Below are 26,205 nucleotides of genomic sequence, written 5' to 3' on the forward strand. Positions count from 1 at the left end.
TGCTTCACGGAGTGTGACAAGCAGTTAGTGAGGAGCTGGCTCCCCAGGGACTCTGACCCTGCTATCTCCGATTTCCACATTACTGTCAGCTTGCATTGGATACCACGAGCCTGATTTTCAATTATCTCGACTCTCAGTGGCTAGATCTCATTTCACTAAACCAACACAGAGCAGCAAACAAATTTCACCGCCTGCAGACGCAGCACATTGCTGAAGCTCCTCCAACTTCAAGATCAGTATAGTTCTTAAGAGCCTGAAACACCAACTACAAGACTCAAATCATTTATTGGCACATTCAGTTTTCCACACACCTTGCTCCAGGGACAGAAACTTATGATAGTCTCATTCACCTCAACTCCTACGTGTGTGTCAGCAGTGTTCAGCCCGAGCATTTTGCTGTCAGCCTTTGAGCCTCACTGCAGGACAAGGCATCTCAGCAGAGCAGGCAGCTGGAAGGGCTGCCCCCGGGAAGCCTTGCAAAGCCTGGAAGCTCCCCATGGGCTGCAGTGAGGGCAGGAGGAGCCAGTATGAAAATAAAACTCTCCGAGTTATAAATAGTACAAAAAGAAGTGAACGGTGGGTGCAGCTCACTGCTGTACACGTGTCTCTTCAGACTGAGGAACAGCCACGGTGTGCACGGAGGGCAGCTCCTCTCCAGGAAGAGGCAGCCCTCCCTCGGGATGTGCAGTTCACATGGAGCTGAAGGGCCAGGTTCTGGACGTGGCACCCAGCCTCCCTGAGCTAAGGGAGGGCCGAGGGGATGGAGCACAGCTGCCTCCAAGCAGAGGACTGGGGCTGCTGCAGCACCTGGGAAGCTTTCAGGAAGGAATCATGCCTTTACTCCGCTTCCTGTCGGCCATGGCGCGCCGATTATGATTCGCTCTCGTGCTTTTGTTTGCTTCCTTCTTCCTTCGTTCCTGCACTGTTTCCCGGTTCTGCCCGTGTCCCTTTGTGTTCCCAACAACAGCAGAGCTGTCGTGCTTGTGCCTGGAGTACAGAGGGAGAAGGACATCACGACAAGCACACTTAAGGAAGAAAGTACATCAATCCCAAGGAAAGACTTGGGTCCGAGGGGTTCTGCCATTGCTCAGCCCAGCTCTGCGGGTCTGCAGAAGCTGAGCATCACATCAGCCCCACAGTGACGCTGTCCTACACACTGAGCACGTCAGCTAAGGCCAGCTGCTGCACTGCCCTGAAATCCCACAGGAGTCGTTCAGCTCCTGGAAGCTGCTGCCCTCCAAGCTCTGACCAGCACAGAGTTGTGCTGATGACGTTACAGGGATTCAATGAGACAGCACAACCAGCAGGGAAGTAAAAGTTGGGCGAGGAAGTTCACACCGTGTGGTGGCGACCCTGAGGACAGGAATGCTAAGGAACAGGTATATCCTCCTATTTGAGTCAGCTACAAGATATTCACTAATGACAGCAGAGCCATGGCTCCACCCTGCAGGGGAGACACCGACTTACCCCTTCCTGGCAAGGAAAGCCAGCCTCCTGGCTTCAGCTCTCTCCCGCAGCACAGCTGGGTCCTGAACAAAGTGGTCCTGCATGGGAAAGAAGGAAAGAGATGAGTGCTGCTGTGAGCTCAGCGGCATCCATCAGAGGGCTGGAGCAGGTTCTGCTGGAGCATGAAACAGAGCCCATTTGTTATTTATTATCTGTTCTGGCAGAGCTTGTGGGGTTGGTGTCAGTGACACTAAATATAAAAACTGACAGGCTGCTTCCCACACCCCGCATCAATAGCACCATTTCCAGTATATCCACGACAGCAGAGCCTCAGTGACCCTGAAAGCGTTCTGCTGGCGTTGTCTGCTGATGGAATAAAGGAGATTAAACCTCTCCACGGAGTGCCACTGCTCCACACGGCTAGCCAGGAAGCAGCAGATAGCTGTACTCGGGGACACCTCACAGCCCAGCAGACTGCAGAAGCAGCTGCTCCAGAAAGCAGCTCACTCTTTGAAAGAGAAAATCTGTTCCACATCATCTCTATGTTATCTAGCAATCGCTAACATGTGAAGCAGGTATGAGATGTAATAAACCTTAATGCAACTCCAACAGCAAACTGAGTGTCACCTTTGGTCTTTCCTTTTCAACTTCCTCTTCTTCTTCTTCTTCCTCTTCCTCCTCCTCCTCCTGCCCTTCCTCCTGCCCTTTGAGTCTCAGAACTTGAGGAGTTGTGAACGGCCTAAGGAACAAAACACAAACAGCACACAGTGAAGAGAGCACAACCAAAGCACTGCACTGCACAATCCTATCCTTTCCACTCCACACTGTATCTCTCAATAACAAAAATCCACAATAGTTAAAAAATAAATTAAAAAAAAAGGCGGTGAGGAGTTGTCATGAAAATCCTGGAACCTCACAAGGAATTGCACCAGGGAAACAACTGCTTCTTTTGCTTCTACTGTCAAACCTCAAACTCTGCCAGAAACACACTAATGCCAGAGCCCCTGTTATTTTGAACCTATGGATCTGATTTTTAGCAGTAACATCCAGTAATTTTGCCTGCTGGATCTCTAGAAGCAGAGAGCACTGAGCAACTGAAACACGGGGAAAGAGTTGAGGGTCATACTATTGTAGGTATACCATGAAAAGGATTTAAACTGAAGTCTCACCACACTTGAGAAGGAAAAAAAAAAAGGCAAAAGCATCTAAGAGAGCATCTCCAAAGACAGAAGGGTAGAAATACTGACATCTCTGGAACATGTGAAATGTAACAAGTCACCTTCAGAAGTGTTAAACCAGCTTTTCAGACGTGTCTCTGCTATCTCCAGCTCATATTTCTGGAATAAACATTCTACAAGACCCGTGTCCAACCAGCACTTTGCTTACTATCAGCTGATGGTCTCCAGCTGTCAGTCACTGTGGAGAACGCTGTGCAGCCCATTACAGGAGCCAGCATGAGAAACCCAACAGGACTGGCACACAATAAAACGTCAGTTGTACAATTTCTCCAGTTTTGACTTCTCTGCTAACCAGCCTTTCTGCTTTACACTGCCCTGCTGCACTCCATCCATATTACTCAAAACAGGCCATTTCCCCCTGCTGCAGGACAGCTATCCTACGAGCAGAAGCACTGCGTGTAAATTTCAACACAATGTCAAAGTCCCCTCCTGGATTTGTTGCTGAGTTGAGGTGATGGCTGAGCCCTGCAGATTCAGTCGGAGGATCTTGAGAGCTTCCTGCACGTACAGGAAAGCTAACAACCAACAGAGGAGAAACAGGGACCTGTGCACACACGTCCTCACTGAAAGCAGAACGCAGAGAAGTGCTGAACAGCTCCCCACAACCCTGCGGCAATCCCATCCTACCTCCTGCTGATCAGCTCATCATCCGAGTCAGCATCGTTTGCCCCCACTTGGTTTCCATCGTAGGTGTCGTCGTACTCATCCTCGTAGTCCTCCCCATAGAGCTGGGCTTCTCCTGGCTGCACAGGCAGCTCCTCCACCAGCACGCTGTACTGGCTGTAGCGCTCCCTCTGCTCAGCCACCAGGCGCTTGTCGTTCAGCAGACTCCTGGTTGTGTCCTTCTCCCTCCTGCATGGAGAGGAAGGAGCAGGAACAGAAAGGCAATGTAAAGATCTCCTCTGCGAGTTAGTTTTTCCCCTGCTGTGAAGTGGAAATCTCAAGCATCACAAGCACTACTTCAGCCTCCCTATTCCCTCTCTGATTTATAACAGGAGTGCTCGTCTAGCTAATAAAAGCCGCCACTCCTGGCTTGGAACAAAGTTATGTCTAAGCAGAACCCCAGCAAGATTACATAACAGACAGAACAGGAATTGGAGACTGCCACTGTCACTTGAGACAGAAGAGAAGCTTGAACAGAAGATGCAATTATACTCAAGCTGAATTTTGGCCGGGATTCATCGAACACAAGAATTCCCATGAATCCTGAATGGCTGCTAGGACTAACACTGGGACACAGCCCTGCAAGGCCCAGGGTGCCCTCTCACCCCACGCTGCAGTACTGCCTCACTGCAGTGCACGCACAGCTACAAGCCATGGCCAGGGCTGCACCACAGCGCTGCAGCGTGGCCACACTCATTCCCATAGAGTTCAGAGCCTCAGCTTACAGACATGGATTGCAAAATATGAATGGAGAGGGAAAGGGACAAAAAATTACCAGTGCAGCAGAAATGAATTAGCACTACTAAGACAAGGAGAACAAAGCAGCAGACCACGCTTCTGATCTGATGTATATCAAAGCACTGCACACACACTGAGTTCAACAGACAATATTCATCCGACAGAAGGGAAGGCCAGCAAACAGAAGCTTGACAGAGGTATTTAAGAAGAGCCACTGGGACATTATGTCTCAGGGTGCACATGCACTCCCTGAAATCCTGAAATTTTCATAGAATCATTGAGGTTGGAAAGGACCACTATGACAATCTGGTCCAACTACCAACCTATCACCACCACAGCACCACACATCACAGCACACTGACAGCAAAGCTATAGGGAACCCACTTTCAAGCATTCACAGGACATCTTGCAGCCCTCAAAACCTAGAAGGAACACACATCAGTGATCTGTTTGACATCTGGATGTTATCAGAGAAAGAACGTGTCCAAGGCAAACCTCCAGTGTATCAGGAATGGGCAGACTTGTGTCTAGCAAGCACTGGGAAAGTGATCCAAAGAAGCCTGACTTTCATTAGGAATCTGAAAACAACCAAACATTGTAGATACATTTGCTTCCACTCTCTTCTGTGACTCATTCTGTTCTATGCCTGAATTTAGCTGCAAAATGCCCTACAGATCCTGTGGTTAGTTCTCGCATTCCTCGGCTGGGATAACATCTTATGTTGGTATTCAGCATGAGACTGAACTAAATATGCAATAATTGCTTCCTGCTGAGCTGGTCTGATGACTGCAGAAGAGCTGCAATGAAACGTTTCAGGCACCAATTCCAGGAAAAACAGTGGGAAAATGTTACAGTGCCTGGTGTTGAGGGCTTGCTCTGACTTCAGCAGACAGATTCAGCCCGCGATCACGGCTGGACATGCAGAGACAGCTGTGATCACTCTTCCAGATCAGCAGAGAATCACGTATATGCTATTGCATTCATTTCCCCATTCCTTTTTCTCCTCTTCCTGGTGTGGCTTTCTCCTTCATATTAACAGTCCCTGCCCACAGCAGCTAGCACAATGAGATTCAGCCTGACTTGGCTCTTTTAGCAGCGACAGCACCCTGAACGCAGACAGAATTTGGAGAGGAAAAGATTTAAGGAGAACAAAAAAATCCCAACCAAACACATCCATGGATACAACTAGAATCAAATGCAGGTCTCCAGCCGGGCCAGGAGAACTCTGTTACCTAGGCAGACACTTGGGATTCCTGCTTATGGAACGAGGACTACTGATGGAGCTCCACTTTTGTACTTAAAGGAAAGATTATTCTCTTGCCCGGCCGCTACAGAGGAAACACCACAGCACTGCTGCTGGAGATCTGTCTGTCTGTGCTTTGGGACAGAAGTGTTTTCTCTGTTAGCTCAATGCAGCTTTGCAACTGAAGCCTTAACTGAGAGCTCCCAGGATCACGTAGCTCAGCCTGCAGACACTTTTATTTACATTCCTTCCTAATATACACCAACATAAAGATGGCACTTAGCTGATTAGATGAAAGACTGTTCAAAAAGAATCTGGAACAAATCAACCGTGTTATTGAGATACAGTTGATGTTAGTGGGAGCCAAGAAAGCAATGCCCCAGCTGAAATCAGCACGGAGTGTGGCACAGAACAAAATGCCCAGCCAGGCAAGAAGTAAAGCAAATGCCCTTCACAGCAGGCTTACAGGAGCAGGAGCAACAATAGAAGCAGAGGAGTCCAAGCTGCCAGGCTTTATCAGATTGTGGAGCGGATGGATATTGAAACTTCCCTTGTATTTAGAACAAATCACTGCTTTATCTCCGAGTCACAATCACAGCCCGGTAGAGATGGCTGCTTTTCAGGTTCTTCAGTGTAAGTTTAGGAGCAAGATGAAAAAGCACAACATTACAAATGAGCTTGGCAGAGCAGCTGCCAGCAGCGACAGAGGAAAGGCAATTAGGAAAAACACCGAGCGGAAACCAATCTCCTGGTGGCGTTCGATTTTACTTTCCCAAAGCAAAAGAGTAAACAGGTGGGGAACATTTCTGATAAGGCTCAGTCCTGCCAGCCAATTCCTGCAGGAGGACTGCAAGAACAGGAATAAACGTGTAGGCTCCCAGGTATGTATTTCTCCTGACAGATGGGGTTAATTGAGGAGGCACGATACTCACCGCTTGCCTTTCTGTATCCGAGAAACATCCACTGAATCCCTACTGAACACATCAAACTCATCATTCTGGAAAACATTGTGGCGAGCAGCGACCAGAGGCGTAGGGTCTGGCTTTGGCTGTCTGTAAAATCAAAAAACAAGAGAATGGAATGGTGAAGCTGAGGAAGACCACGTCCTCTCCTTCTAAGACCTTGGTTTGTGCTGTGGATCTCGCAGGCACCCACAGCACACCATCACCCACACCATGACTGCAATCTCTTTGTGCTGCTGCAGTACAGCACCTGCAGAACAGCTTTTCAGACCAATCTCTCTGGGGAAGCCAAAGGAATTGGCAGAAATCAAAATCTGATCATTGCAAGAATAAGTACAGCCGTACCCGAGCATGGAGAACATCATGGGCTGGTCTCAAAATCCTGAGTCAGTAAAGCCAAACTCTAAGTGTGATGGATTACACTGTGCTACAAGTTCCAATAGAGCCCTGCTGTTGCATTCAGGATATTTATCTCCCTACGGCTCCTTTTTAATTCTATCTCAAGTTCCAGGTTATGGTTGTTCAGTTTGGAAGTCCAAAACCCATTGCTCTTACGTTCATTTTGTTGGTGCTGTTAGCTCAGCTGGGCAGCTGGAAATGCTGCTGTGCTCGCTTCTAAACTCAGCAGCGATCAAAATCCTACAGTTTTGTTCCAAAATGCAAGGGGAAAAAAACCAAACCACCACCCGGCTCTATCTTCTAGAACTGCTGGCTTTGCAGTACCAGCAGAAAAACAACCACCTTCCAAAAATCCACCCACATCATTTGTGCCCAAGTCAGCAGATCCGACTCTGAGAGCATGAAGATTGTTGCAGAACTCAGATTTTCGTTACGTCGCTTCTCTGATAAAAACGGTTCTCCTTTTTTAGTGCAACAATGAGAGTCTGCCCGCTGCTCCGTGAAATGGGAACAAGCAGCACATCCTCATCCTGCGCTCAGACAAGAACTGCTGCTGCAGCACAAACACACTGACAGCTGCACACAGCTCAAACAGCTCAATTCCACTGTCAGCTATGATCCCTACATCCCGAGCACAGCCCAGAGAAGCGAGCAAAAGCTTGGCAAGTTTGTCACAGGGAAGGTAGAAATGGATCCGAATGGCCACTTCCAGTTCATTTGTAATTCTGCTTCCCTGGCTTAACTCCAAACACAAAGCAGTCTTTCAAATACTGTATTTTACCCCACAGAATGAATTCCAGCTGAACTGGTTCCACTGAAGATGCCCTTTCCTGCAGGACAGCTGGCACTTTAACACCTATGACCCCGTCTTCTGCAGCAAAATACCTTCAGTGCACAACAACGTACTGCTGGCCAGCCTAAATTAAACCAGTGTCCCCATGGTGGAATTTTCATGGCTCTTATCTGAGCATTTAATGGACAAGTATTTCTGTCTTCCAATCACAAAACATGAGCCAGCATCTGCTGTGCTGAAATACTGAACAGAATCACAGAATCATAGGGCTTGGAAGGGACCTCTGGAGCTCCCCAAGTCCAACCCCACTGCTAAAGCAAGTTGCACAGGAAAACATCCAGGTGGGTTTTGAATACCTCCAGAGGAGGAGATTCTGCCACCTCTGGGCAGATTATTCCAGTGCTCTGCCACCCTCGAAGTCAAGAAGTCCTTTCTCATGTTCACATGGAACTCCCCACGTTCCAGTTGGGCACCACTGCAAACAGCCCTGGCCCCATCCTCTCGGCATCGCCCCTTCTCTCCCTCTGCTCTTCCCCATGCTGGACTCTCTCCAGCAGTTCCATGTCTGCCTTGAAGTGATGAGCCCAGAACTGGACACAGTGCTGCAGATGTGGCCTCTCCAGCACAGAGCAGAGGGGAGGAGTTATTCCTCCCCAGGTGTAGGACTCTGCACTTTCCCTTGCAGAACCTCATCAGGTTCCTCTCTGCCCAACTCTCAGCCTGTCCAGGTCTGCTGAAGGCAGCACAGCCTTCTGGTGTGTCAGCCACTCCTCGCACTCCATCCCTTCATTCAGGTCATGGATGGAGGTGTCAAATGAGACCCAGAACCAGCCCCATGGGAACAGTGCTAGCTACAGGCTTCCAACCAGGATGTGCTACTGACAGCAACATTCTGAGCTCTGCCAGTCACACAGTTTTCAACCCACCTCACTGTCCACTCATTTGTATTACCCTTCCCAAGCTTACCTACAAGTTAATCCTCCCATCCATTTTACAGTTATGTTCCCATTCTCTGCAAGTACACAATGAGGTCAAAAAGTCAGCAGCATACAGCAAAGAGAAGCTTACCCTGCAGCTAACTACCCTAAGAAAATACATACAACTTCTTAGAACTCCTCTGCCAGAGGTCTCTAACCTTCAAAAAGAAGGATATTAATAATCCACAACAGGAAAACAAAAGTGCCAAAGTCCCCCACACCTTTGCATTGTTCGGTCCAGTTTATCCAAGAACGGCACCAGCTTATCTTCAAGGATGTTGTTGATCACTTGCTCTGCACTGTAACTGTACTCCTCCAGGCAGGCCAGGATGAAGCCCTCCCCGAGCTCTGGTAGCAGGTCTTTCACTTGGGAGATCAGAGAGTCCAGCTCCACCCCGGACACCTTGGCAGTGGGTGCAGCAGCTGCCCCAGCACACTGTATAACCCAGCACAGTGAGTGGCATCATTGGAAAGAAACAGCAGATGAGGGAAGGTAGACACACATTAAAAAAGGAAAAGGAGCAGTCTGGGTTATCAGTGTTTAAACACAAAGAATTTGAAGGCTGAAATCAGAAGAAGAAAAATCAGCTAAGCTGTTCATACTGCATAAGATCTACAACAGAGCTGGGCACACAGGCACACAACTTTGTTTGTCCATGCTCGAGTCAGCAGGGATACACTGAAGAACCCTTACATCAAATAACATAAGAACTTTGCTTTTAAAAGAAACATGCACATGAACTACAGTGATAAAGTGCAGTATTTGAATTAACCACAGCACCAGGAAAACCAGCAACAAGAAAGGCCAACAGGAGTCAGGAGAAATGTGCTCAAAGAAGGCAGAATGCAGTGCAGCTCTGTTCTTCATTTCAAGAAGTCTGCACTTAAATTTAGCAAAGGTGAGAAATGAAACTAAACTTCACACAACCCCAGAAGTTGAGCAAACCAATCCCCTCTTTGCAGATGAATGAACTGAGGACAGAGATGTGCCCTGCCCACCTCATCTCCCGATGCGTACGCAGCCCCGAGCTCTTCTCTGTCCTCAGAGGAGCCCTCCACCATTGCTGATGCTCCATTGCAAGCTGCTGGTGATGTTGGATCTTGAATGACTTGTGCTTTTTTCCTGTCCACACCTTCCCATGCACTTTCCACTGCCTGGAGGATGTACGCTGCCCTGGTCTCATCTCTACATGAACAGCATTAAGGACATTTCTCATGTTCTAGATGCACATATTCTAAATCTCACCTTGAAACAGCTATGCATTTTTCGGTAACTCCCAAGCCTGTGCCTCTATGGGCTGGACCAGATGGCCTCCAAAGGCCCATTCCCCTCCAACCAGTCTGTGATTCTGAGATTCTCCTCTTTTTTTTTTTTTAAGATAAAATTTTCCATCTCTTACTGCCAGCCACGCAGGTTAGCCAGAGGCAGCAAGAGTGGAAATGCCACCAGCATAAAGGAATCCAAGAGCATTCAGGTTTGCAAACCCCTGAGGCGAGAGCAAAGGATACAGCGTGGACGAAGCCTGTTGGAGCAGACTGACATCATCTTCAACTGGAAACAGCTCATCATAGTCACGGAGAAATCTAACCATGCAAAAGCAAGTTTAATCAGTTGGACTGTGGAATAAATTACCTGCAGACCTGTGACACACTGCCATCCCTGCTATGCCACTCTGGTTGTCTCCCACTCAACACAGAATTCCAGCATGCATCACCCTGACTTTGCTTCCATGGTGCTGCAGCAACGCTTTGCTGTAACCCATCATACCCAGCTGCAGCACTCCTCACATGGTAAGACTGTAACCTGCTGTGGCATCATATAGCAAACATGGTTTATGATTTGAATGTGATCAGAATGTCTGCAGTGCCAGGATGACAAGATCCAATTCCCAGCTCTGCCACTGACTTTGCATCTTCAGCATTAGCACTCGGTATCTTCCTGGTTTGGTCACCCCGGTTGAGAAGCACAAATTAGTAATAACAGCCTCACTCATCAAGGCAGCTAATGGCTAAATTGCTATTCCTCACTTTGAAGGCCCGGATTAAAGAGAGTGAAGAATAATATTCTTCAGTGTCATACAACATTCCTCCTCATCTTTACAATGAAGTCTGTACCACAGTTTGAAACTCTCTCACAGCTGCTCCTCCAACTAGTTAGAGTGATTTCTAACTCCCAAACGCATCATAACCCCTCCTAATAATGTCTCAGGCAATTCTGCTGTAAAGAATGGAAAGGGAAGGCAAGCTGCCCATCCCCATGGGCCTCTTTCAGCCACACTCACCTCCTTTCCTGAAGTACCGAAGTAAAGATCTGTAGGAACTCTTCAATATAAGGTTGAATATTCTCACAGCTGCAGAAAACAATGGCACAACAGAGTGAAAAACTCAGTGGTAAGACCTCCACAATGCACAGTCTCCACATTCTGCTCAGTAGCCAAACTAATAACACTTCATACATCAAGGCAAAACCACATTTGAGAACAGATTTTAGTCTTTGCTTTCATACACGCTAAGGGTCAAATGGAAACAAAATTCTTTTATGGCTTTAGCAAACATTTCAGCCAGCTTGATCCAAAGTGTTACCACAGTTACAATTACAAGGCTTCTTACAGGCTTACAAATCATCTGATGCCTCAGACTTGCAATAAGCAGAAAAGGGTGTGTAGCACTTTTGCAATTGCACTCTATTACATGCCTTGGGATCGTATCAGTGAGCCTCCCAGAAAGCCTGTGCTCACTCATGCAAGAACAGATGCCAAGCAAGCTCCTCTTGCAATCTTTCTGTTCTAACTCCTAAACCTTCCATTGCAGCTGATGCACCAAATGTCAGAGCAAGCCAGAACGACCTCTGCACTGGATCAGTATTAAGAAAGTGCTGAATGGGAGCCACAGAGACCAGCAGTCTAGAAAACTGGCACAGGCTGCCCAAGGAGACTGTGGATGCCCCATCCCTGCAGGCATTCGAGGCCAGGCTGGATGTGGCTCTGGGCAGCCTGGGCTGCTGGTTGGTGACCTGCACACAGCAGGGGTTGGAACTGATGAGCACTGTGCTCCTTTGCAACCCAGGCCATTCTGTGATTCTATGAAAACTTGTAACGACTGCAGGCAAAGAGACCAGCCCAGCAGAGCACCAACCAAGATCCATGTTTTTTTGGTTTCATCTCCAAATTTGCAACATGATTTTGGGTCACTTCAGTTCTCTTATTTACAAAGTAAATAAGAAACAAAGTCATTTTGAAATGACACAGAGCTACAGATAAGAAGTACTTCTCATTAGCTAACTATTTTCAAAATAGGAGGGGGCAGTAAAGCCATCAGCATCCAGGTTTAAAAACATTGCTTTCAATGATCTATAGCACTGCATTATGTCCAGTACGGTTTCTCCAAAGATCTGTAGGAACTCTTCAACACAAGATTGAATATTCTCACAGCTGCAGAATGCACAGCATTAGAATTTGCCAGTTAGCCATGAAGTGAGGTTAACAAACTGATTGGATCATGTACCTTAACTCACTTTGCTGGGGCCAACAACTCACCAATCCAGTACCAGTTCATATTACTTCATCTGGGGCATTCCTGCTGTGCAGGATAAGAGGCTTCTGATGTCAGCACAACTCCCACACTGCCCATTTTCTCCAGTAAATCAGAAACCAAACAAAATTTTCCCCCACAGTGGTGATCAAATAACTGGAGAGTACCACAAAACCCAAGTGCCAATACCTGCTCTCTAAGATGGGCTGCAGACACACTTGGTTTATGAGGATGTGAAAGGCCTCCATCACCTTCTTCCTGGAATGCGAAATTCTCCTCCACAAATCAGCATAAACACTGCAGAGAGAGTAAAGATCACACTGTTGGTGCAAGCACAACAAATTCAGATCTTTAATGCTCCTTTCCTCCAGAGTTACACCTCTAGAGGAGGAATTTCATTAGCTGAATTCTTTGCTGTGAGGACCAGAGATGAGAGCCATTTCATACTCATTAAGGAAAATCCTCACTCTAAATGAAGCTGCTCTCAATAGGAAATTGGCCTGACAGCCAGACAAATGATACATCAAGTGCACCAGCATAGCCTGTGCTTTGAAAAACAAGGAGACCCATCTACACAGAGATATCATTCATGTTTTCACACTTTGTTACAATTTGGATGCATCTCCCATCAAGGTTCTTCTTAGACAGCACTGAAAGAAATGATTTCTCACCCCACTGCCCAGGAAAATTTGGAATTAGAAAAGCTGCTTCTTCAGAGCTCTGTGAAGCAGCACAAAGAAAGATGGAAAAGACTCTGCAGTGGTGGGCAAACCCTGAAGCATTTTTAACCAAGCCCTGCAAGAGTCAGATTGAAAAGAAAAGGCAAGTCTTCACAGAGATTTTTACCTGTTATCTTCATAATGCCTCCTCTTAATTGCAGACTCCAGCTCAGGAATTGCCAGCTCATAGAACGATGCCAACCTGTAGAAAGGGGCGACACAACAACTGGCAATGGATGCTCCCAAAATCACTTGCTAGAATACAAATCAAATGGTTTATTCCATTAAGCTCCCCTCACTAGCAGTACTCGTTAGCATTATTCTGCTTTGTTACTTGTTTCATGAAACAGAAGCAAGGTAATACACAACAGACAAAGAGCAGCAGCCTGAGGAAGCCATCAAGGTATCTTTGAAGATGGAGGCAAAGCAATGTAGTTGAAAAGCATCTTCCTGCTGCACAGAACAACACCCTCAGCTGAGATTGGCCTCAAAATAACATCCAGCGCTGCTTCATGAGCCGTCACTGTGCTTTGCACAGAGCTGCTCCATCAGCAACATCCCATCCATGTCACACAGTAAGAGGCAGGCATGTTAAATGAGCATCCTTGAGGCAAATGTAACAGAAGCTGGTTGATACTTTTAGTCAGTGAGAGAAACGGCCAACTGCCAACAGATTTGGAGTCCGAGAGGTTTCAAAAGCAGGACATGTAAGTCAAATTTCCCTCCCCACACCCCTAAGACCCAGAAAGCAGCCTGTATTGGGAAGTAATAAAAATGTTGCTGTTGACCCATTGCAAAGATCAAGAATATTTTAGCACGTCTCTGACATCAACAGCAAAACTAAAAGCAAAAAGCTTTACTGCTCTGAGTAATCAAGCATGTAAGCAGTGCTGCTTTCCAATCCAAGCAGCCACCAGCAGTCCACCAATCTGCTCTTCTTTCAATAACCAACTTGACAACACCTAAGAGGAGAGAAACCCACACAACCTGGAGCAGCAGCATTACTCAGCCTGCGGTCCATAGACCACTGGCAGCTGCAAGACTTCAGAGGTCTGCAACGTGGTCAGAAATAACAGTAAAGAATGAGTTCATCTGAACTAACAAACACATAAAGAAGGGGAAATAAGGACAATAAATTAACATCTCAGTTGGTGCTACACAAAAGTGGTTGTGGCAAGTCTCTACCAGACAGTCCTGTGGCTTGAAACACCTGGGGCAGGCTGGGTAAGCATCACTCAAGGACTTGCAGTGCCTGTGGGAACACTCTGCTGTCTGCTCCTTGCGACCATTCTGGCTCCTGCCTCACTGCACTGCAAACTGGAGTTGGTCAGGGAATTAGCTGTCAGCCCATCTGTGCCAGTGCTGCCTTGTTATCCATTCCCACGCGCTCAGCTTTTGCCAAAGCTCACTGATATTCCCTAGCATAAAACTGAGGTCCAACATCAAGCAAAAATATTTCTTCTCAGACCCCGACAGGCTATCAGTTCAAAAACTTTCTCCCCTTCCCCTTCCTCAAGTCCTATGGCAAGAAACTCTTTCCATCTGCAGCTTTTTCTCCATCCCTTCCAAAGGACACTGAGTAATGTTCAAATGGGATTTGAAATTGCCGTGGTTGACTGGCTCACGGGCAATGATGAAGGTAAACACTTAGCAGGAACTGCAGACACCTCCATAATAACTTGTTTCATTTACTAGGAACCTGCATGTTCCCATCAGTCTGAATCCAGCACTCTTCAGCTGCACTAAATCTGAGCAATTAACAATGAAGGCACTGGGGCAAGATCCTGCTGAACGCTCAGTATTTTTAATCGACCAAAATAAACTGTCAGCAGCCCAAGATGTACCTGTAGCAAAACTCGTGTTTTTGAAAGGTCTGGCAAGCCAATGGGAAGACATCAAGAAATGCCCAGAGTGTTGTGCAAGTGTCACACAAGTACAGCACAATATCCTTCAGCTCCTGAGAGAGAATGAACAATCAGTGAGAGGAAAGAACCACACGAGCTCTCCTAAGTACACAGTACAATCCACTCTGACAGGGAATGCATCAGATTCAGGTTAAATCTTTTTCTTGACTGCAGGACACGTGACACAATGGATGTGCTTGAAATGCACAAGAGCAAAGCAAGAAACTCACGTTGGAAAGGCTTTGTCACCAAGTCATATGCCAAGCAATGGAACAATGACATGTGCTGTATGAGCTGTCTGGGAACAGAACGACCCTCTGTGGTCCCAATGCTGCAGGGAGCATTCGGTCTGCAGGATGACAAACAGCAAAGTGCACAGAGCAATGGTTCTACCTGCAGGGGCATGTTCCCTGGGGTCACATTCACTCTTTCTTCCAGTTTCTGGGGCTCAGCAGAGGCTCCTTCACACTGCAAGCCACACTTATGCAAAATATTGTTGAACACCTAGATCGAGAGAAGAGAACAGTGTTGAAACAGACAGAGGAAAGCACTGGGACGTGCCTTATCTTACTAACAACCACTTCCATGATCTACTGTGCAACACGTGACTATCTCCACACAGCAGCACAGAGCTGTATGATGAAAGCTGCAACAGACTCTTGCAGGTAACAGCAGAAGGACCACACCACTTGTGGAGCAACGTGAGAGCTACAAGCAGTTCCAGTGCAGCTGTGTGTGCCAGTGGCATTGAGACAGGGCTGTAGCTACAACACACGTCCCCAACTAGGCAAGAAAAGGTCTACAAAGACCAACACTGGGGTCACCTGGTATGTGGTGAGCCCTACTGGCAAGGCAGCAGTGGAACAACATAGAAGTCAACACCACCACACGCTTATGAGGTGATTCCAAAGCCCTCCCACCCTCTGCTCTGAGGTTAGCAGAACAGATCCCGGGGCTCTTAGATACAAATGAAGAATTCCAGAAGCTGACCGAATTAGGTTCAAGATTACTAAAAGCCTTTGGTGTAGGTTAAAAGCAAATCCCTTCCAACCTCAACCATTCCGTGAAATTTTCTACATTGGTAGCTTTGGAGATTTGTCAAACCCTCCTCCCAGAGGAATGTGAAAAGCTGGCTAAAAGTACCAGAGCTGCATACCCGAGGTTAATATTACTGTCCCACTGGGCACAAACACTCCTAGACCTGCAGGGGTATCGACTTCGTTCATCAGCAGGGTAAGGAAATAGTTTAATGGATCAGTGATGATGCATCTTTTGAACTGTTCCGTCCATACATGTGAGATACACTGGTGTTACTCTGCAGTGTTACCAAAACACACAGTAAAGAAACCGGTGTTCTGCAGAATAACTGTTCTGATGTGGTGCAGTTCAAACAGCAAATGGAATCTTTTCTGTCTTCCTCAGTAATTCCTTTAAGGCCCAGTCTAGCAGCCTAGAATATTTTTAAAATGTGATATCATCTCTGAAATCCAGCTCCAACAGTTTAACATACACAAAGAAAGGAGAATGTGGGCTTTCAAAAAGCCAAGTGCCATTATAGGTGTTTTGGGGTAAGAGATTTTCTGCCCTTGTCTGGTTTAGGTGAGTTTTTTGAGGGCATAAACACGACATTTTCAGGGTACAAAGCTGTCAAGGCACTTTGATTTCCCTTTCAGGTTAAATGCAAATCCTGCCTACAAAGTCTGGGGAATATACAAATTGCTTATTAAAATGAAAGCTGAGACAGAGAGAGATGCCAAATATCTTTTGTGAGGCACAGTCCTTCCAATAGATTTTCATTTGCTCCCAAGAACCTGCAGCATTAATGCCAACCCATTCCACTATATCAAGCCTTAGCTGCCTCTCACAGTCATTATTTTGTTGTTTGAAGTTTTAATGCTTCCCCACTCAGGGAGAGATAAGAAGAATAGTTACCTCTTGTTTAAACAGCCTAACAAATTCCTTGGGATTAACTGGCAAGAGAATGGCAGAAGCTGAAGAAGGGTAACAGGAATTAGTCATCAAGCAATAGTTTTAGATAAAGGTCCAAAAACTGCCTGACACACTCGAGCACAAGTAAGAGAGATAATATGAACTGAAACAAATACATCCTGCTGGCCCACGACCACATTTGCTCGCTCCCTCCCTCCCTCTAAACTATGCCACATTTCCCGGTGAAATCCAAGCCCTGAGCAGAACAGCAGTACCTGCAGGACAGTGGGCAGAGTTTCGTCCAGGTCACCAAAGTAACTCGGCTGCTGAGTGAAGATATTTTCTGAAAAGGGAACAAGACCAGCTGCCATCAGTTCAGACACGTCAACAAGCAAATGTCCACCAGAAGATGTGCTTTTATTGCTGACACCCCTCGCCCCCTCCAGAGATGGTCAATAACCTCATCAGGAGCTGGGCACAAACTCACTTCTCAACTCACACACAGTGCCTGCTCCTCTCAGGCTGTCCCATCAGCAACCAGAGGACTGGAATATGCTCACCAGAGCAGAGCAAACGAGATGGCAGATGATTCACACCTGAGGCTGAATCGATGAATAATGCAAACATCATCTCGAAACATTCCCAGTTCCTTTATTTAACAACTGCAGTTGACTTTTAATTACTGATAACAGTTCAGCATACACTGGAAAATATTCTGTAGGATATTTCTTAAAGGTAATGAGGCTTTAGTAATACCTGCTATTACATTACTAGGACTTCATTATCTTTACAAAATACTCTACTGAGTAATGGCATGCCATAAATCCTGCGCAGGGAAGCACAGAGGCTGCCTATTTTCCTGTGAGTTACTGTTCTGACTGTGAAAATTAACAGAGTTCTCCAGCAAGGACAGAGCACGGCTAAGAGTTATGAGACAGGTCTCAGAAGAATTTATTCCCAGAGAAGAACCTGAAGTTTATCAATTTATGAATTACCCAGCTCCCATCATTACGCAGACAGCATAAAGCAAATAATCAGGTGAACAAATTGCACACGGAGTTACTGCACTGCACCCAAAGGACATGGATAATTCCAATGAGCTCCCACTCAGTTGGGTTTTCTTTGGAATGTTTTAAGGCACAGATAATTTAAACTTCACATTTGGAAGGGAAGCACCCAGCTTGTCACGCTTTCTTCCCTACCTCCGAGGCCTGACTGCTAAATTTAGAATGAAAGTTACTGAAAAAGACAAAGGGATCCAAAAATTCTAAGCCTCCAAGTTTTCCTGGTCTGGAAATACGGCTGCCATGTGATCTCTCTACTGCTTCTCATGCTGGTCTACTTGGAAAAGAGACAAAAATAACTACCAACGAGAGGAAAAAGTTTCATTACAGGAACTGTAGACAAACTGGGTTAGAATTTAGGAAGATCTCACTTAATCCAAGGTCAGTTCTGTTCCATTTGTGCTCAGGTGGATGTTAAAGGTCAGAGGTAGTTCCCTTGCAAAGGACAAACACAGAAGCTAAGCCAACATGCCTTCTTCTTCATGCAGGTTCCAGTGTCCCCACGGCTGAGACATTGCTTAACATGCACTGGCCACAGCGAGTGACTGTACAGAGATATCTTGGGATAAGATAAGCACTGCTTGAGCAACGCTCTGAAGCACCTTGCAATTTGAAGGCACTGTTTTATCAAGGTCTGCATTGAAATTTCAAGTTCTCCCACTTCAGGGACCAGTAATTACTTCTTGTTGCACATTTCACTCAGCTCCCAGCTCTGGGAACAAAAGCATCACATGAACTGTGGGACTTTGCCCCACCTCCTTTCTGCCCAGAAATCCAGTTCGCTGCTCCTTTCATTCTTGTGCAGGGCTTTGCAAAGCCCTCCCGATCCTCTTACCCAGTGGTTGAGGACAAGGAAATAACTGAGCCCTGGGCAATGCCTAGCATCTTGAGTCCAGCTCATGCCAGCTAAGCAGCTGGCCACAAAGCACTTTTTGACATACATGGAGTTCATAAGGAGGAGAAAAGAGGAAAAATGTCATCTGATCCAGAAACTATAGACTACCAAACTACTAGAAACTACAGCTGCTACTAAACTATGGGTTCTTGGTTTTTTTTCCAGAGTAGTATTATTAGAATGGCAGGCAAGAAGAGGGGTATTGCACACAGTAAGAAAAATGCAACAAGCTGTTCCTTGGCTTTTACTAACCAATCATCTTCTGGAGCAGAGGACCATTTCCCTTTCCAAAAAGCACACAGAGATCCAGTATCTTAGGGATGTCAAACAGGAAATTGTTGTAAATAATTTCTCCAAAGACAGAGGGAGTGATAAAGTGATCCTACAAGGAAACAAAACATACACTTAAAGAACAATCTGGACGTTACTTAGCAAGAACTGCAGTATCACGATGGCATTTGTAAAAGCATCTCTTGCATGTGCCTTAAAGGTTCTGTTTCCCAGGAGGCAGCACTGGCCATACACCAGCTTTTGCAGTCTGTTTTACCCCCACGCTCCCAGCTGTCTCTGTCACCACTCCATCCACACCACTGACTTTGCACCACTGCTTATGGAGGTAGTTGTGTCCTCCACTGCACCGATCCACCTAGAAGTTAAATCACAGGGCTGTTTGCAGTTGGTTCAGTTCCCAGACCTGGCTCAGCTACGTGGCCAAGTAAACAGCTGGACTGGCATGAAAAGGACTCAGCTCAGGAGGAGCAGTGAGCAGCCAGGCACAGGAACAGTTCAACTGGCACCGAAAAAGTACCCACAAAATCACAGCCTGATGCTATTGGTATCCTGGAAAAGAAGAACGAAGGCATCAAAGCCATTGTGTCACTGTCTAAAAGTAGGAAGAAAAAAAGCCAACAGGAATTGCATCTCTATATCCTGACTGCTAAAAGCTTCCAAAACACATGACTTATAATATCCAAGGAATTTCTTTTAAAGCTATAGATGACAAAAAATTCCATTGTTTGTAACAGCAGGAAGCAAGCAAGCTGAAATGCAATTTTCATGTCAGTGACTTTCAGCAGATTTGCCTAGATGGCAAATGTTTTCAATCTCTGTGAAAGGCAGAATGCACACTGTCCCTCCCAGAGCAGCAGGCTTTATGCTGGCTAGGTTCAATTTCTAGAACTGCTGCTGACTGCCTGCACGACAACAGACTATTCATTCTCTTCAAATTACTCAACTATGAAATGGTTTCAGATGCTTGTCTGCCTCATTGGGGGGGCAGGATTTAATCAGACCTGCAATGAAAGGCACCACAGAGGTGTCGAGTACTTTTGCTGAAGCGGTGCCAGCTGCAGGCTCCAGCATTCCTTTCACTCACTGCCTCCCCAGTCCTCCAGTTCCCACTCCAGGACCTCTCCTCGATGTGCTGACAGCCACCAGTGCGATCATCAAGGCCCCACCACTACGTAACACACACTGAACCAAGGAAGATACCAAGGCAGCAATTGGTAAAACACAAGGTGCCTCATCCTGCCCACAGGCCTTGTGAGAATTCCACAGCTGCCCATGGGAGCTGCACTCACACAATTAGGGATGAGTGTGCCTTTCAATTATGATGCCAAGAAAATAGTAATCCGGAGTAAAGTTGGTGTGCGTCCAAAACACGGAGAAAGTTCAAGCAGAGACAAGTATCAGCACAGCTGGATGACACAGAGCTGCACTGCAAGGTGAAGTGGGATTGAGAGAGTGAACACCTGGCTCCTGGTGGCCTGAAAAGCCTCTGTTCCATGCAGCCACAAAGGCCAACTTGCTCTTTTTTTCTAGTCACACTGATGCACTGTGGCACCACACATTTCTAACTTGCCATTAATTAGTTGTTTGCCAGGATCTCCCTAAGAAATCATGGCATAGTTCAGATGCTTTAGCTCTGAGTGGTTATCACCTCCACACTGAGCAACACTGATAAAAACAGACAGAGAGGAATGCAGCTAGGGCATGCGAATAAGAAACGTGATTCACTTCTCAAATTGCCTTTTTTCCAAAGCTATGCAGCCCGCGGTGCCTGCAAGGCAGAGCAATACTCACCTTGGACTCCTTGTGAGTGGACATCCTTAGGAAAGTCAGAAAGACGCTGCGCTGGAGACGCTTCTGCACGTCACTGACCTCTGGATGGCAATCCAACAGCACATCGAACTTGCGAGGGGCGCAGCACAGGTAGGAATCCAGGCATTTCTGAAGGGTCTCATCGAAGATTACCTTGTGCAACAGGAGACGAGAGAATGGAAAGAAGGAACGCCACAGGTCGTGCTCACAGCTGAGCTGAGAAGCACACTGAGACACCTCAGAGTGCTAGCAGTGTCTGTCCATCACACATCAGCTCTTAAATTTCAAGCCTATAAGAAAATATTACTTCGTGTTCTACAGTGCAGTAATTAAAATCCTCGATAAACGACGTAATAAAAGCATAAGCAAGTCTTTATGAAGACAACTTAAAACGCGTGGCTTTTGGAAGCACCTGCACCATTCATGTTTTTTCTCCAGCATCCACAAAACAATCATTACCTGGCACCAGAACTTATCGTGAGGCAAAGCCAGAAGCCAGTCCAGATCATCTGCAATGAATTTGGCTCGCTCCAAGAATTCTTCCACTAAGGCAGGGTCTCTGACAACAGGTGGCGGTCTGTATAGCACAAAAGACCGATCTGCTTTGATTTCTGGGTGCTGCAGGAAGCCAAAACACTGTATTAAAACCAGAGAGCAAGTGGCAGGAATGCCCAGTTCCCATCTGCACTGCTGAATTTCTGGAAACTGACAGAAAAATTACACGATAATACAGTCTGTCATTCAGTTCTCTGGTAACTTCCTATTCTCTAATACTCAAACTAAAAACTCAGATTAGTGAGTTCACAGCCTTATTTTTCAGCTGTATTTTCAGACCTCCATAATTCAGCAGATGATGTTACTTGCACTCTGTTAACAAAGCCTTGCAAAGCAACCCTCCCACACCTCCAAACCAAACAGCAACAGCTTGAAGTCATGCCTTTAAAATGTTGTCTGCGCCCTCTTTTCCCTCTGAGCTGGTTCTCAAACAACATTCCAAAAAGCCAAACCAACATGACCACCAAATACAGAGAAGAAACACTCTGCTACCCTTCGCAGGAGATACTGAATAGTTTGCCCAAATCCCCCCATCCTAACATGAGAATCGTGCTGCATAACAAATAGCAGCCTTGAGCTCTGCTTCAGCCCACACTGATGCCCAGGGCAATCTGAGCAAGCCAAACCAGCAGCAGGCCCCACTTCGGCAACACGGCCAGGAGAAGGCTCAGAACGTGCCGTCATGTTACTGGAAGAAAAGGGTAACAGTGGGTTTCATTTCTGTGCACGACCTTGAATATTCCTGTGTAACAGCACGGGCATGCTACTCTATGTGCTAGACAAGCACAAGGCATAGATTTCCAGTTTGGCCCTGTGGTTCCAACCTGAGATCCCAGGGCAGAAGGTCACAGGACACTGTTAGCAGGCAGAACTATCCCAGTGCTGTAACTCAGAGCTACGCTGCACACAGCTTGCAAAAGCCCCCATTGTTTATAGGGCTATTCTTTGAATGAGTAAGGACTTGAAGGAGAACACAATTTATTGTGGATGTTGAACACAGTATGCTTTCATTTATCCATCACTAAAAAAAAAAATCTCAGCTAAACAAATGCATTAAAACACGAAGAAAAATCTACCAAACAGGGAGAATGTTCGAATTTCACCACATCCTGAACTAACACAGCCTTCAGCTCAGGTTCCAATACGTGACAGCTATTTGTGTTTAGCCTTCATGAAAAAATACAGCTCACCAGTGCCGGTAAGGTTCTCAGCTTCCCTGTCTTGGGATCCTTTTCTGTAAGCTGGAGTTCATCCAGCGGCAGCGCTGGCATTGCGATGACTTGTGACTGTCGTCAGCAAACAGAAAAACAAAAGCAGCACAGGATGTGTTTTACAAGGTCAGTCAATCAAAGGCACAACAGAACAGGTGGCAGCCTCAGCACACCGCAGCCACACCGAGGCTGGAAATGACTTCTGCAAAGCAGTTTTTACACCAGCCAAATGCTGAAGCTTTAGGGAACACCTAAGAGCCAGCTGCACGTGCCTGGGAAGAGGTTTGTGCCACAGTGAGACACTTTCATTCCTGCTTCTTACTGAGAGGCTGCAGATATCTCAGGCACAACAAAAAGCATTTGGGGACTGTTTTAGGGGAGCTTAATGTTTCAATCTGGTTACTGAAGAGTCATGCTGAACTACCTGCTCCAGCAGGCTGTTTTAATGCGTTCTGCCTGTCTCCTGACATCATAAACTAAGGAGGCAATCTAAAGCCTTGCATTCTCCTGTCCATTTCCCAAATGCGCTCGTGGGACTGTATTTCAATTGTCAACAGCACTTTTAGGCTCAGAAATATTTCGGTCCACTCTGAAATTAACTGTGAGTCCAACTTCATTCAACAGAAAGTATGTGATAGAAAGTATGTGATCGTGTGCATTGGTTCAGGCACCGATACAAAATGTAAACTGCAGATTAACACAGCTTTCAAACAGTTGAGGGAATCTACAGTGATGTGAGTGAAACAGTACTAAAAAAAAAATGACGTGGCGAAGATATAAGAACCAAAGTCTCATAACATGTATTTCATTTTATTCACATTGCCTGGGCAGAACGGAAGGTAACAGGAGTGTCCCTACAGCTGAACAACACTGATTAGAGAGCAGTGTCACAGCTTGGACACAAAGTGAAAGAAATGTGCCTCTGGATCCAGAAAATGGATTTTAGTTTAAATTACATCATTATCAATATTTCAGAGGCTTACAAAAAATAAGAAGAAATACCAGATCAATGCTAAATTTCACAGCATAGAAAAGCTGAAATAAATACTTTTTTTGGCTCTTATAATTTCTAGAGTCATTTTGAAAACTCCACAAAGAAGTGAAAATTTGCAATATGGGAAAAAAATTTCAGGTGCCTCATTTTGAGCCTGCCAAGTCAGAAACAGGAGATGGGGTAAGAGATGGGGTCCCAACCAGAAGTTTATTCATCTCAAATGAAGAATAAACCTGAGCACAGAGACCCCAGCGTGCAGAATCACTCCTAACCTCTATCACACAATCTCTTCACATTGAGTTTTGGCTTAAGCAAACAGATTTTTTTGGATCTCAGGGAAGGTTCAAGTTGGATATCAGGAAAAGGATCTGTCCCAGAGGAACAGGCTGCCCAGGGCAGCAGGCACAGCCCGAGCTGCTGGAGCTCAGGGAGCGTTGGGACACTGCTCTCAGACCAGTCTGATTTTTGGGTGGTCCTGTGTGGCCAGTGGTCTTTATGGGCACCTTCCAATTTGGGATATTCTACGAATCTACCTCGTCATTTCAGGCACACAGCATAGAAGCCCTTAACAAACAAACAAACAACAACAGAAACAGAACACACCAAAACACTTTCACCAGGGAAGCACGACAGGAGGTGTTCCCTGCTCCACGCTTCAGCGCCCACAGAGGAAAGGGAAAAAGGACACACGTATCGCTTGGAGGAGGAGCAGGCCGGCCCCAGCAGCGGGTCAGCCAAGGCCTGCAGTCCCCCGGCCCTCCTGCACACAGCCCCAGGCCCCTCCCGCTGCACCTCAGATGCCTCCGGACAGCCGGCCGGCCTCAAACACGCCGCGCTGCCGCCAAGCCCCCAACCGAAGGCACACAAGAGCACGCGGTCACCCAATCCCACAGCCGGCCCAGCCGGCTCAGACTCCCTACAGGGCCCTGCCTCACCGCGGTCGCGGTGAAGAAGGAGAAGGAGCGCCTCCGCCTTTCCCCAGCCTAGGCCCCGTTACCGCGCGGCCACGTCCAACCGGCACCGCACTTCCGGAAACAGGAGGCACTTCCGGTGTCGGCCGGAAGTGCTCGGGGGGCGGACGACGAGGCGAGCCTCCAGGAGGCGGGGCGTGCAGTGCTTCCAGCGCGGCGCGGGCTGCGTCCCCAGTGCTGCGTCCCCAGTGCTGCTCAGGCCAGGGATGGGCGCTGGGCAGCCTGAGCTGGGGGAGCAACCAGCGCAGGGCAGGGGTTGGGGCTGTAAGGGCCCTTCTGATCCAACTGTGCTGTGATTGTATGAGAAGTGTTTGCGGTGCGGAGCAGCACAGTGCAGACCCCTGTGCAGGCAGCAGTGGGAATCCGTAGTTCCACGATCCCACCAACAGCGTGGCATTTAATAAAATGTATTTTGGATACAATTTGGGCCTGTAATGTTGTATTTTAAGGGATGACAGCTGCACAGTACAGTTGTTTTTCCTTTGAAACAACTAACTAGGTCAACCAGTCACCCTTCAACGAGGCAGGCCTTGCTAACTTATTTCTGCAGGCAAATGAAATTACACACTTAAGGCAAAGGACACAGAGCAGTGGAACCCACAGGACAGCTGAGCCTGCCAAAGCCAGCAATCCCCACAGTCCACTCTCTGGTTCCTTTCAGTTTTGGTTTCTCTCTGCTGTTCAGGGAGTTTACTGGAGATCACCAGGTTGACACTGCAGGAAAAGGATAATTCTTGTCAATAAATACAAGCTCAATTGCTCTCGAGAACAGATTATGTTAGTCAAGTTTACAGCACTCTAAGCCCACAGAAATCAGGCATTCTTGGGATGAAAGACAGAACAAGTGAGGCATTTAAAGCAATCAACTCACTATGCTAGAGGTGCTCCACGTATCTCAGCTCTCCTCCTTGGCTGCAGCAGTCACCTCCAAAACTCCAGAGCCCAGTTTTATACAGAGCAGCCTAAAATGGAAACCACATCGTGCCCTCAGTCACGTGGCTAATTAGGAATGAGACTGAAATGAGGTTCTAGCTCCTGATCCCCCAGTCCAACGTGCTCAGAAACAGCGAGCAGTCAGCACCTTGACTTGCCATCCTATTTGTAACCACATTACGGCTGTCCCCGCTCCTGTGTGTCACACGTGGCCAGAGGAGAGAAAAGGGAATGGGGTGGACGGTCCAGCAGCCCCACAGAGAAAGCTGCCTGCCTGCCTCTCTCCCCTAATGCTGCCATGTTCAGTATTTCCTTATTAGCAAGCTGGCATTTTCTCTCTAGAAAGAACGCAGCATGGAGAGGTTGTGTTCGTTTCACATTCCGCAGGGTACAATTGATTTGCAATTTAAATGTCATGGCAGGTTGTCAGGGAGCCTGCAATTTTAGCCAATCTTTCACCGTACCTTCTGAATTACTAATTTTTAAAATGAATTATTTATTATTTTTGTTTCTCACACATCACGTAGACGAGGCAGGCCCTCGGGCTGAACCCCAGCATCAACGTGCTCTGCAAAACACTTATCAGAAGAAAACTCCAGTAATTATGTCAGATCCAAGGTTTGCTCTGATTATTTAGTGGAGGATAATATTTGGCAATTGAAGCATGATTCCTTTGCAAAGGCATCTGTTTATTTCTCCTTCTTTGCCAGCCTTCCTCCAAAGCACTGGTGGAAAGTCTCCAAATGACTCAGTGGGCCCAGAGTCTGTCATCGGGCTGTTTTGAATCACTTTTTATTCCTCTTTTTGGTGATTTTTGCTGCCGTTGCCTTATTGATTGTGTATTATGCACTTGATTTGCTAAAGCGCTGTGAACTCTTGGAGCTCTGCCCACAATGTTGGTGCCACTATGTGTGTGTAACTGAGTTTTGCAATTATATGC

The 26,205-nt window shown here is 46.8% G+C and overlaps 1 protein-coding gene across 4 annotated transcripts; it reads right to left on the reverse strand.

The window, feature by feature from the left end:
- Positions 1 to 266: 266 nt before the first annotated feature.
- On the reverse strand, positions 267 to 24,400 carry ASCC2 (activating signal cointegrator 1 complex subunit 2). 4 transcript variants are annotated; one of them, XM_052689705.1, is made up of 19 exons: positions 24,297 to 24,400; positions 22,347 to 22,442; positions 21,061 to 21,219; positions 20,584 to 20,754; positions 18,754 to 18,883; positions 16,818 to 16,885; positions 15,007 to 15,117; positions 14,554 to 14,666; positions 12,837 to 12,911; positions 12,180 to 12,287; positions 10,742 to 10,810; positions 9,969 to 10,043; positions 9,459 to 9,645; positions 8,681 to 8,895; positions 6,261 to 6,380; positions 3,312 to 3,536; positions 2,074 to 2,185; positions 1,468 to 1,544; positions 267 to 987 (listed from the first exon to the last, which is right to left on the reverse strand). In XM_052689705.1, exons 2-19 carry the CDS (start codon positions 22,425 to 22,427, stop codon positions 819 to 821), a joined length of 2,265 nt encoding a protein of 754 aa, XP_052545665.1. In that variant the 5' UTR covers positions 22,428 to 22,442; positions 24,297 to 24,400; the 3' UTR covers positions 267 to 818. The 4 variants fall into 4 exon arrangements, with proteins under 4 accessions (XP_052545665.1, XP_052545666.1, XP_052545668.1 ...); XM_052689706.1 differs by having other exon boundaries at positions 23,965 to 24,400; XM_052689708.1 differs by having other exon boundaries at positions 24,359 to 24,387.
- Between the last annotated feature and the right edge of the window lie 1,805 nt (positions 24,401 to 26,205).

This window comes from Tympanuchus pallidicinctus, unplaced genomic scaffold (genome assembly GCF_026119805.1).
Source record: "Tympanuchus pallidicinctus isolate F22 unplaced genomic scaffold, pur_lepc_1.0 scaffold25, whole genome shotgun sequence".
Classification (NCBI taxonomy): domain Eukaryota; kingdom Metazoa; phylum Chordata; class Aves; order Galliformes; family Phasianidae; genus Tympanuchus; species Tympanuchus pallidicinctus.